Source organism: Pangasianodon hypophthalmus, chromosome 27, assembly GCF_027358585.1.
Source record: "Pangasianodon hypophthalmus isolate fPanHyp1 chromosome 27, fPanHyp1.pri, whole genome shotgun sequence".
Lineage (NCBI taxonomy): Eukaryota > Metazoa > Chordata > Actinopteri > Siluriformes > Pangasiidae > Pangasianodon > Pangasianodon hypophthalmus.
The window spans coordinates 258063-271282 of record NC_069736.1 but is presented as its reverse complement, the minus strand read 5'-3'; the positions used below and the strand labels follow the sequence as shown (position 1 = coordinate 271282).

General features: G+C 50.5%; 1 protein-coding gene across 1 annotated transcript in view; it reads left to right on the top strand.

Moving 5' to 3' along the window:
* The first annotated feature begins 4951 nt into the window (after nt 1-4951).
* Nucleotides 4952-13220, top strand: part of ctdnep1a (CTD nuclear envelope phosphatase 1a) — an 18019-nt gene continuing 9750 nt past the window's right edge. Inside the window, exon 1 of the mRNA XM_053230677.1 lies at nt 4952-5660. Within this exon, the coding sequence (XP_053086652.1) occupies nt 5556-5660 (105 nt within the window). The 5' untranslated portion in view covers nt 4952-5555. The remainder of the gene's footprint in view (nt 5661-13220) is intronic.

The following is a 13220-nucleotide window of genomic DNA, read 5'->3' as shown; positions in this document are numbered from 1 at the left end:
AGTGTGTGTGCATCAGACCGCCGTCTCTCATAGTCCACCGACACCAGGGGACCTGCGGCACCCTGCCTCCACACTGACACACACACACACACACACACACACACAAGGATTAACAACTAAGAATTAACAATTCAGAGACTAGCTTAAATATTTTGCAAGAAATAACACCATCATCATCATCATCATCAAAGCAGCATGAGGAAGTAGAAGAAGACCTCGTTACAGTGTGGATTAAACCACAGCCAGATCAGGACATCACTGAGTCTGTACCGCAGGAATCCATCAAACACTCTTCAAATATATAAATATATATCTACAGCGTGTCCCAGAAGTCTCCATGTGCAGGAGACTGTGTTTGTCAGCAGCACGTCACTTGTGTTTTAGGCAGGGGATGTTCCTGGACGTCCACTTCTCTGTTGATCCTCATCACTTCCAGTCTTTCTGAATGTGTTAGTAAGTTTAGTGACAGTGTGGTGTGTGTGATGTGCTCGTCATGTTTCCTGTGAAAGTCCATCGCAACCTTGAGACAGCTTCCTGATCCAGTCATGAGAATGATTTCAATACGTTCTTCTTTTCTCAAACGTGTTTTTAAAGACTATCTGAGAAAAAATATGTGTATATATAATATACACTAAATATAAAACATTTTGGGAGACTTTTTTTTAAAAGTGTTAATTTTCTCGTGTGTATGGAGACTTTTGAGACACTCTGTAGTGATAGACAGATAGATAGATAGATAGACAGATAGATAGATAGATTATTAGTGATATAAGCAGAGAAAAACCCGTCATCATTTTTATATCTTTAAACAGTAAACAGTGAAACCCCACGAGACAATCAGATAACTAATCCCCACACCTCACCATATACAACACTTAATTTACTGTATATGAGTTATAGATGAAGCTGAGTGTTGCTTTTTATTTGCCGTTTAAAATAACATTTGCATTTTGTTTTCTGATTATCAAATTCAAGTGAATATCTTCTGAAATATAAAATAAATAGGCTTTAACACAGACACATGATCCAGTAAAGCGGTCTGGATGTTAGCTTAGCTTAGCTTAGCTCCGGCTAATCGGTGTTTCTGTGAGAACACACACACACACACACACACACACACTCTTACCGCACACTTCCACCAACACTGCTGTTGTTATAAATAACTGACTGTGTTATCGCACTGCATTGGGAGACTCTCACTAAAGCCAGCGGCGCGTTACGGCTTATTTACGGTTCATTCATTGAGGAACTTGGCGCTTGTTTACAGTGAAAATGCTTCCACTTCCGCCGCACGGAGATGACGTCACAGCCGTGTCTCTGCAAACACTTCTGGGTTCAGCTACGCTGTAGTACTGTATAACTGTAAATCACTGAGTATATGTACAGTACAATATCAATCAAACACAAGGACTAAATACTTTAGTCCTCTGAAGGCCATAAGAGATGAACGTACTCTATATAGCCAAAAGTATGTGCACCCCTGACCATCACACCTGTATGTGCTTCTTCCCCAAACTGATTCCACAAAGTTTAAACCACACAGTTGTGTAGAACGTCTCTGTGTGCTGTAGCTTTACAGTTTCCCTTCACTGGAACTAAGAGACTGAAACCTGTTCCAGCATGACAATGCCCCTGTGCACAAAGCGAGCTCCATGAAGACATGGTGTGTGAAGGTTGGAGTGGAAGAACTCGAGGGTCCTGCACAGAGCCCTGACCTCAACCCCACTGAACACCTTTGGGATGAACTGGAACACCGACTGAACCCCAGACCTCCTCGACATCCCAACATCAGCGCCTGACCTCACTAATGCTCTTGTAGCTGAATGAACACAAATCCCCACAGCCACGCTCCAACATCTAGTGGAAAGACTTCCCAGAAGAGTGGAGCTCATTATAACAGCAAACACACGGGAATAAATCTGCAGTGAGACGTTCAACAAGCGCATATGGGTGTGATGGTCAGGGGGGCACATACTTTTGCCAATATAGTGTAATAGTCCAGGTCTCACAGTTTTTCAAAAATTGTATAGTATCCATGTATTCATTACGTTGATTCTTAAAAGCAGGAATGATGGATATGGATATGGCATGTAGCAAGTAAGAATATAAGAGTAATTAGGAATCTATCTATGAGACGAGGATTAAAACGTCTGGAGAATCTCATGAGCAGCAGCTCGGGATAGAATTATACAATTCTCTATACAGAATTATATAACCTCTCTCACTACACACACACACACACACACACACACACACACACACACAATATAACCTCTCTCACTACACACACACACACACACACTCACACACTATAACCTCTCTCACTACACACACACACACACTATACACACACACACACACACACAATATAACCTCTCTCACACTATACACACACACACACACACACACAATATAACCTCTCTCACTACACACACACACACACACTATACACACACACACACACACACACAATATAACCTCTCTCACACTATACACACACACACACAATATAACCTCTCTCACACTATACACACACACACACATCAAATTCTGATTTGTAATATTGTTAGTGTTATTCTGTACTTGTACTACACATCTTGACTTGGCGATGTTCTCCCACTCTTCATTGCAAAAACGCTCCAAATCTGTGAGATGAGAGCATCTCCTGTGCACAGCCCTCTTCAGATCACCCGCAGATTTCCAATCGGATTCAGGTCTGGGCTCTGGCTGGGCCAGTGCGTGTGCGTGTGTGTTAACATATGTGTGTTAACATGTGTGTGTTTTTGTATATGCAAGGTGTGTGTGTTAACATGTGAATGTGTGTGTATATGTGAGGTGTGTGTGTGTGTGTATGTGTGTGTGAGGTGTGTGTGAGGTGTGTGTGTGTGTGAGGTGTGTGTGTGTGTATATGTGAGCTGTGTGTGTGTGTATGTGTGTGTGAGGTGTGTGTGAGGTGTGTGTGTGTGTGTGTATATGTGAGGTGTGTGTGTGTGTGTGTGTGAGGTGTGTGTGTGAGGTGTGTGTGTGAGTGAGGTGTGTGTGAGATGTGTGTGAGGTGTGTGTGTGTGTGTGTGTATATGTGTATATGTGTATATGTGAGGTGTGTGTGAGGTGTGTGTGTGTGTGTGTGTGTGTGTGAGGTGTGTGTGTGTGAGGTGTGTATATGTGAGGTGTGTGTGTGAGGTGTGTGTGTGTGTGTGTATATGTGAGGTGTGTGTGTGTGTGTGAGGTGTGTATATGTGAGGTGTGTGTGTGAGGTGTGTGTGTGTGTGTATAACCTGTATTACAGTTTTTCTTGATTGCTTAAACACATTTCTTGAAACTATGCCTCGTTTTCTCAAAACAGTAAACACAAATCCATAACGTCTCACCCAATTCCCCAAACCTCCTATTTTCAGGTCAGAATGAAGCTCTACACCCAAAACCATTCCCTCTTGCTGAAAAACCAAACTTTGCCCTCAGACATCACACACAAGCCCTCAAAAACACACACACTACAACACAGTCTTACACACTGGTGCAATAAATTCAAAACAATATTTCCAAAACTGGTAAGTTGTGTTGCTTGTGGTTTCCCCTCAAAAACCTTTTCACATGATGAACACAAAAGACACAACCAATGTATACACTGGCACATTTTATTCATTCATGTACTACACAGTACAACACACACACACACACACAAAAATAATGATTCCGCCTCAGCATCCCGTCTTTGGTCTGGGTCAGGCCAGAGAATCTCGTGCACATCACAGGCTGTACTGGCCCTAGCCAGGCAGCGGGGGTAAAATCCTCTGACACGCAGCTACTGATACGTCTAGGCTTCTTCCATGGCCTGGAGGAGGTGAACACGGATATAAGGTTCTCGGTCACACACTTTCCATCGCCATGCTGAAAAAACCTCCTCTATCGGGTTTAGAAAGGGAGAGTATGCAGGCAGAAAGATGTTTGAAAACCTCGGGTTTTTGGTAAACCAGTCACGACCCAGAGCAGCGCGATGGAAGCTGACGTTATCCCAAACAACAGCGTAGTGAGGCTGCTGTGGCTGTGCTGGTTCCCTGTGGTCCAGCTGCAACATACGCTCTCTTAGCTCTCTAACCCTAACCCTAACATCAAGGAAAGCGAGGAGGAGCATAGTGTTATAGGGTCCTGGAACGGCATGGCGGTGGAGAACCCCTCGCTGGCTGATGGCTGCGCACATAGTGACATTCCCTCCGCGCTGACCAGAGACAGTCACAATAGCCTGATGACCAATGATATTCCTCCACCTCCTCCTCCACCTCCTTTCCCTCCTCATCCTCCTCCTCCTCCACCTCCACCACCACCTCATCCTCCACCTCATCCTCCACCTCCTCATCCTCCTCCTCATCCTCCACCACCTCCTCCTCCTCCACCTCCTCATCCTCCACCTCCTCCTCCTCCACCACCTCATCCTCCTCCTCCTCCTCCTCCACCTCCACCTCCACCACCTCATCCTCCTCCTCCTCCTCCTCCACCTCCACCACCTCCACCACCTCATCCTCCACCACCTCCTCCTCCACCTCCTCATCCTCCTCCTCCACCTCCTCGACCTATTCCTTCATTTCTCTGTGGATCCATTGTTCCAAAACTCAGTGAACTGATTCAGGCCCTTTTATCTCTCTATTGAAGGATCTGATTGATGTGTGTTCAGTTTTGACTCTTAGTGTTTTCACCTGACTGGTGTGTAAAAACAGGGGAGTAGTGTTTAGAGTTTAGGGAATTGGGGTGTTTTTGATAAATGGCGTTATGGTTTTGAAATTTTAGTTCAAATGCCTGGTTATAGTGTTTTAGTAATCGAGAAAAACTGTAATAACAGAAGTGTGTTGTATTGCTCTGAGCTGTGCTCGATCTCGACACTAGAGAGCGCGCGTTCTCACCCCCACTACCACCACCACTACCCCCCCCCCCCCCCCCCCCCCCCGGGAAGTGACGTAGGCAGAGCAGTAATGGCGGCTCACAGTTCTCTCCTGGATGTTTCTCTCGGAAGCGCTGTTTGACGCTGTGTGTGCGGACTCTCTCCTCCCTGCGCTGTGACACACGCGGTGGGGAATAAAGTCGAAGCTTTTTGTACCAGTTTAAAATTTCCGTCGATTTGTGGAGTTTTTATCCGCTTCTCCAGGCGAATTGGCCAAGGGCTTGCTAGTTTAGCTTAGCTTTGCTAGGTGGCAGATAGAAAACAAGTCAAGTTAGCCTAGCATGCTAAGCCAACTCAGTGGAGCCAGGTTTCCTCAGTTTGCCCTGTGTTAGCTTGTTAGCCTCCGAGCTGCAGGAGTGTGTGTGCGTGGCGCAGCGCTTCAGACACACACACACACACACACACACACACACACACACACACACGCGCGCGCGCACACACACTGGTGTGAAGAGTTTAACTTCAACTCGGTTCTTTGGGAATCTCCGCGCTGAAGCAGCGGCGCTGTGGGACTGGGTGAGCGGCTAATAAACCCAGGAGCAGTGCTAATCACAGGGCTAATCACAGGGCTAATCACAGGGCTAATCACAGGGCTAAGCGGTGTGTCCTATGGTCCAGCATGCTGAAGACCCGACAGTGTTTACTCGGACTCCGCACTTTCCTCGGAGTGGCGTCGAGGATCTGGGGCTTCATCCTTTACATCCTCAGGAAGCACCTGCGCACGGTAAGGAGCTTAAACTACTCACTGTACTCACTATTACTGTCACACACTCAGGAAACACCTGCACACGGTCGGCACCTCACACTATACTCACTATTACTGTCACACGCTCAGGAAACACCTGCGCACGGTCGGCACCTCACTATACTCACTATTACTGTCACACGCTCAGGAGACACCTGCGCACGGTCGGCACCTCACACTGTACTCACTATTACTGTCACACGCTCAGGAGACACCTGCGCACGGTCGGCACCTCACACTGTACTCACTATTACTGTCACACGCTCAGGAAACACCTGCGCACGGTCGGCACCTCACTATACTCACTATTACTGTCACACGCTCAGGAGACACCTGCGCACGGTCGGCACCTCACACTGTACTCACTATTACTGTCACACGCTCAGGAAACACCTGCGCACGGTCGGCACCTCACTATACTCACTATTACTGTCACACGCTCAGGAGACACCTGCGCACGGTCGGCACCTCACACTGTACTCATTATTACTGTCACACGCTCAGGAAACACCTGCGCACGGTCGGCACCTCACTATACTCACTATTACTGTCACACGCTCAGGAAACACCTGCGCACGGTCGGCACCTCACACTGTACTCACTATTACTGTCACACGCTCAGGAAACACCTGCGCACGGTCGGCACCTCACACTGTACTCACTATTACTGTCACACGCTCAGGAAACACCTGCACACGGTCGGCACCTCACTATACTCACTATTACTGTCACACGCTCAGGAAACACCTGCGCACGGTCGGCACCTCACACTGTACTCACTATTACTGTCACACGCTCAGGAAACACCTGCGCACGGTCGGCACCTCACACTATACTCACTATTACTGTCACACGCTCAGGAAACACCTGCACACGGTCGGCACCTCACACTGTACTCACTATTACTGTCACACGCTCAGGAAACACCTGCGCACGGTCGGCACCTCACACTATACTCACTATTACTGTCACACGCTCAGGAAACACCTGCGCACGGTCGGCACCTCACACTGTACTCACTATTACTGTCACACGCTCAGGAAACACCTGCGCACGGTCGGCACCTCACTGTACTCACTATTACTGTCACACGCTCAGGAAACACCTGCGCACGGTCGGCACCTCACACTATACTCACTATTACTGTCACACGCTCAGGAAACACCTGCGCACGGTCGGCACCTCACTATACTCACTATTACTGTCACACGCTCAGGAGACACCTGCGCACGGTCGGCACCTCACACTGTACTCACTATTACTGTCACACACTCAGGAAACACCTGCGCACGGTCGGCACCTCACTATACTCACTATTACTGTCACACACTCAGGAAACACCTGCGCACGGTCGGCACCTCACACTGTACTCACTATTACTGTCACACACTCAGGAAACACCTGCGCACGGTCGGCACCTCACACTGTACTCACTATTACTGTCACACACTCAGGAAACACCTGCGCACGGTCGGCACCTCACTATACTCACTATTACTGTCACACACTCAGGAAACACCTGCGCACGGTCGGCACCTCACACTGTACTCACTATTACTGTCACACGCTCAGGAGACACCTGCGCACGGTCGGCACCTCACTATACTCACTATTACTGTCACACGCTCAGGAAACACCTGCACACGGTCGGCACCTCACTATACTCACTATTACTGTCACACGCTCAGGAAACACCTGCGCACGGTCGGCACCTCACACTGTACTCACTATTACTGTCACACGCTCAGGAAACACCTGCGCACGGTCGGCACCTCACTATACTCACTATTACTGTCACACGCTCAGGAGACACCTGCACACGGTCGGCACCTCACACTGTACTCACTATTACTGTCACACGCTCAGGAGACACCTGCGCACGGTCGGCACCTCACTATACTCACTATTACTGTCACACGCTCAGGAGACACCTGCGCACGGTCGGCACCTCACACTGTACTCACTATTACTGTCACACGCTCAGGAAACACCTGCGCACGGTCGGCACCTCACACTGTACTCACTATTACTGTCACACGCTCAGGAAACACCTGCACACGGTCGGCACCTCACTATACTCACTATTACTGTCACACGCTCAGGAAACACCTGCGCACGGTCGGCACCTCACTATACTCACTATTACTGTCACACGCTCAGGAGACACCTGCGCACGGTCGGCACCTCACTATACTCACTATTACTGTCACACACTCAGGAAACACCTGCGCACGGTCGGCACCTCACACTGTACTCACTATTACTGTCACACGCTCAGGAGACACCTGCGCACGGTCGGCACCTCACACTGTACTCACTATTACTGTCACACACTCAGGAAACACCTGCGCACGGTCGGCACCTCACTATACTCACTATTACTGTCACACACTCAGGAAACACCTGCGCACGGTCGGCACCTCACACTGTACTCACTATTACTGTCACACACTCAGGAAACACCTGCGCACGGTCGGCACCTCACTATACTCACTATTACTGTCACACACTCAGGAGACACCTGCGCACGGTCGGCACCTCACACTGTACTCACTATTACTGTCACACGCTCAGGAGACACCTGCGCACGGTCGGCACCTCACTATACTCACTATTACTGTCACACGCTCAGGAAACACCTGCGCACGGTCGGCACCTCACTATACTCACTATTACTGTCACACGCTCAGGAAACACCTGCGCACGGTCGGCACCTCACACTGTACTCACTATTACTGTCACACACTCAGGAAACACCTGCGCACGGTCGGCACCTCACTATACTCACTATTACTGTCACACGCTCAGGAAACACCTGCGCACGGTCGGCACCTCACTATACTCACTATTACTGTCACACGCTCAGGAAACACCTGCGCACGGTCGGCACCTCACACTGTACTCACTATTACTGTCACACGCTCAGGAGACACCTGCGCACGGTCGGCACCTCACACTGTACTCACTATTACTGTCACACGCTCAGGAAACACCTGCACACGGTCGGCACCTCACACTGTACTCACTATTACTGTCACACGCTCAGGAAACACCTGCACACGGTCGGCACCTCACTATACTCACTATTACTGTCACACGCTCAGGAAACACCTGCGCACGGTCGGCACCTCACTATACTCACTATTACTGTCACACGCTCAGGAGACACCTGCGCACGGTCGGCACCTCACACTGTACTCACTATTACTGTCACACGCTCAGGAAACACCTGCGCACGGTCGGCACCTCACACTGTACTCACTATTACTGTCACACGCTCAGGAAACACCTGCACACGGTCGGCACCTCACTATACTCACTATTACTGTCACACGCTCAGGAAACACCTGCGCACGGTCGGCACCTCACTATACTCACTATTACTGTCACACACTCAGGAAACACCTGCGCACGGTCGGCACCTCACTATACTCACTATTACTGTCACACGCTCAGGAAACACCTGCGCACGGTCGGCACCTCACTATACTCACTATTACTGTCACACGCTCAGGAAACACCTGCGCACGGTCGGCACCTCACTATACTCACTATTACTGTCACACGCTCAGGAAACACCTGCGCACGGTCGGCACCTCACTATACTCACTATTACTGTCACACGCTCAGGAGACACCTGCGCACGGTCGGCACCTCACACTATACTCACTATTACTGTCACACACTCAGGAGACACCTGCACACGGTCGGCACCTCACACTGTACTCACTATTACTGTCACACGCTCAGGAAACACCTGCGCACGGTCGGCACCTCACTATACTCACTATTACTGTCACACGCTCAGGAAACACCTGCACACGGTCGGCACCTCACTATACTCACTATTACTGTCACACGCTCAGGAAACACCTGCGCACGGTCGGCACCTCACTATACTCACTATTACTGTCACACACTCAGGAAACACCTGCGCACGGTCGGCACCTCACTATACTCACTATTACTGTCACACGCTCAGGAAACACCTGCGCACGGTCGGCACCTCACTATACTCACTATTACTGTCACACGCTCAGGAAACACCTGCGCACGGTCGGCACCTCACTATACTCACTATTACTGTCACACGCTCAGGAAACACCTGCGCACGGTCGGCACCTCACTATACTCACTATTACTGTCACACGCTCAGGAGACACCTGCGCACGGTCGGCACCTCACTATACTCACTATTACTGTCACACGCTCAGGAGACACCTGCGCACGGTCGGCACCTCACTATACTCACTATTACTGTCACACGCTCAGGAAACACCTGCGCACGGTCGGCACCTCACACTGTACTCACTATTACTGTCACACGCTCAGGAAACACCTGCGCACGGTCGGCACCTCACTATACTCACTATTACTGTCACACGCTCAGGAAACACCTGCGCACGGTCGGCACCTCACACTGTACTTACTATTACTGTCACACGCTCAGGAAACACCTGCGCACGGTCGGCACCTCACACTGTACTCACTATTACTGTCACACGCTCAGGAAACACCTGCACACGGTCGGCACCTCACTATACTCACTATTACTGTCACACGCTCAGGAAACACCTGCACACGGTCGGCACCTCACTATACTCACTATTACTGTCACACGCTCAGGAGACACCTGCGCACGGTCGGCACCTCACACTGTACTCACTATTACTGTCACACGCTCAGGAAACACCTGCGCACGGTCGGCACCTCACACTGTACTCACTATTACTGTCACACGCTCAGGAAACACCTGCGCACGGTCGGCACCTCACTATACTCACTATTACTGTCACACGCTCAGGAAACACCTGCGCACGGTCGGCACCTCACACTGTACTCACTATTACTGTCACACGCTCAGGAGACACCTGCGCACGGTCGGCACCTCACTATACTCACTATTACTGTCACACACTCAGGAAACACCTGCGCACGGTCGGCACCTCACTATACTCACTATTACTGTCACACGCTCAGGAAACACCTGCGCACGGTCGGCACCTCACACTGTACTCACTATTACTGTCACACACTCAGGAAACACCTGCGCACGGTCGGCACCTCACACTGTACTCACTATTACTGTCACACACTCAGGAAACACCTGCGCACGGTCGGCACCTCACTATACTCACTATTACTGTCACACGCTCAGGAGACACCTGCGCACGGTCGGCACCTCACACTGTACTCACTATTACTGTCACACGCTCAGGAAACACCTGCGCACGGTCGGCACCTCACTATACTCACTATTACTGTCACACGCTCAGGAAACACCTGCGCACGGTCGGCACCTCACACTGTACTCACTATTACTGTCACACGCTCAGGAGACACCTGCGCACGGTCGGCACCTCACTATACTCACTATTACTGTCACACACTCAGGAAACACCTGCACACGGTCGGCACCTCACTATACTCACTATTACTGTCACACGCTCAGGAAACACCTGCGCACGGTCGGCACCTCACACTGTACTCACTATTACTGTCACACACTCAGGAGACACCTGCGCACGGTCGGCACCTCACACTGTACTCACTATTACTGTCACACGCTCAGGAAACACCTGCGCACGGTCGGCACCTCACACTGTACTCACTATTACTGTCACACGCTCAGGAAACACCTGCGCACGGTCGGCACCTCACACTGTACTCACTATTACTGTCACACACTCAGGAAACACCTGCGCACGGTCGGCACCTCACTATACTCACTATTACTGTCACACGCTCAGGAAACACCTGCACACGGTCGGCACCTCACTATACTCACTATTACTGTCACACGCTCAGGAAACACCTGCGCACGGTCGGCACCTCACACTGTACTCACTATTACTGTCACACACTCAGGAGACACCTGCGCACGGTCGGCACCTCACACTGTACTCACTATTACTGTCACACGCTCAGGAAACACCTGCGCACGGTCGGCACCTCACACTGTACTCACTATTACTGTCACACGCTCAGGAAACACCTGCACACGGTCGGCACCTCACTATACTCACTATTACTGTCACACACTCAGGAAACACCTGCACACGGTCGGCACCTCACTATACTCACTATTACTGTCACACGCTCAGGAAACACCTGCGCACGGTCGGCACCTCACACTGTACTCACTATTACTGTCACACACTCAGGAGACACCTGCGCACGGTCGGCACCTCACACTGTACTCACTATTACTGTCACACGCTCAGGAAACACCTGCGCACGGTCGGCACCTCACACTGTACTCACTATTACTGTCACACGCTCAGGAAACACCTGCGCACGGTCGGCACCTCACACTGTACTCACTATTACTGTCACACACTCAGGAAACACCTGCGCACGGTCGGCACCTCACACTGTACTCACTATTACTGTCACACACTCAGGAAACACCTGCGCACGGTCGGCACCTCACACTGTACTCACTATTACTGTCACACGCTCAGGAAACACCTGCGCACGGTCGGCACCTCACACTGTACTCACTATTACTGTCACACGCTCAGGAAACACCTGCGCACGGTCGGCACCTCACACTGTCCTCACTATTACTGTCACACGCTCAGGAAACACCTGCGCACGGTCGGCACCTCACACTGTACTCACTATTACTGTCACACGCTCAGGAAACACCTGCGCACGGTCGGCACCTCACACTGTACTCACTATTACTGTCACACGCTCAGGAAACACCTGCGCACGGTCGGCACCTCACACTGTACTCACTATTACTGTCACACGCTCAGGAAACACCTGCACACGGTCGGCACCTCACTATACTCACTATTACTGTCACACGCTCAGGAAACACCTGCGCACGGTCAGCACCTCACTATACTCACTATTACTGTCACACACTCAGGAAACACCTGCACACGGTCGGCACCTCACACTGTACTCACTATTACTGTCACACACTCAGGAAACACCTGCGCACGGTCGGCACCTCACACTGTACTCACTATTACTGTCACACGCTCAGGAAACACCTGCACACGGTCGGCACCTCACACTGTACTCACTATTACTGTCACACACTCAGGAGACACCTGCGCATGGTCGGCACCTCACTATACTCACTATTACTGTCACACACTCAGGAAACACCTGCGCACGGTCGGCACCTCACACTGTACTCACTATTACTGTCACACACTCAGGAGACACCTGCGCATGGTCGGCACCTCACTATACTCACTATTACTGTCACACACTCAGGAAACACCTGCGCACGGTGGGCACCTCACACTGTACTCACTATTACTGTCACACGCTCAGGAAACACCTGCGCACGGTCGGCACCTCACACTGTACTCACTATTACTGTCACACACTCAGGAAACACCTGCGCACGGTCGGCACCTCACACTGTACTCACTATTACTGTCACACACTCAGGAAACACCTGCGCACGGTCGGCACCTCACTATACTCACTATTACTGTCACACGCTCAGGAGACACCTGCGCACGGTCGGCACCTCACTATACTCACTATTACTGTCACACGCTCAGGAGACAC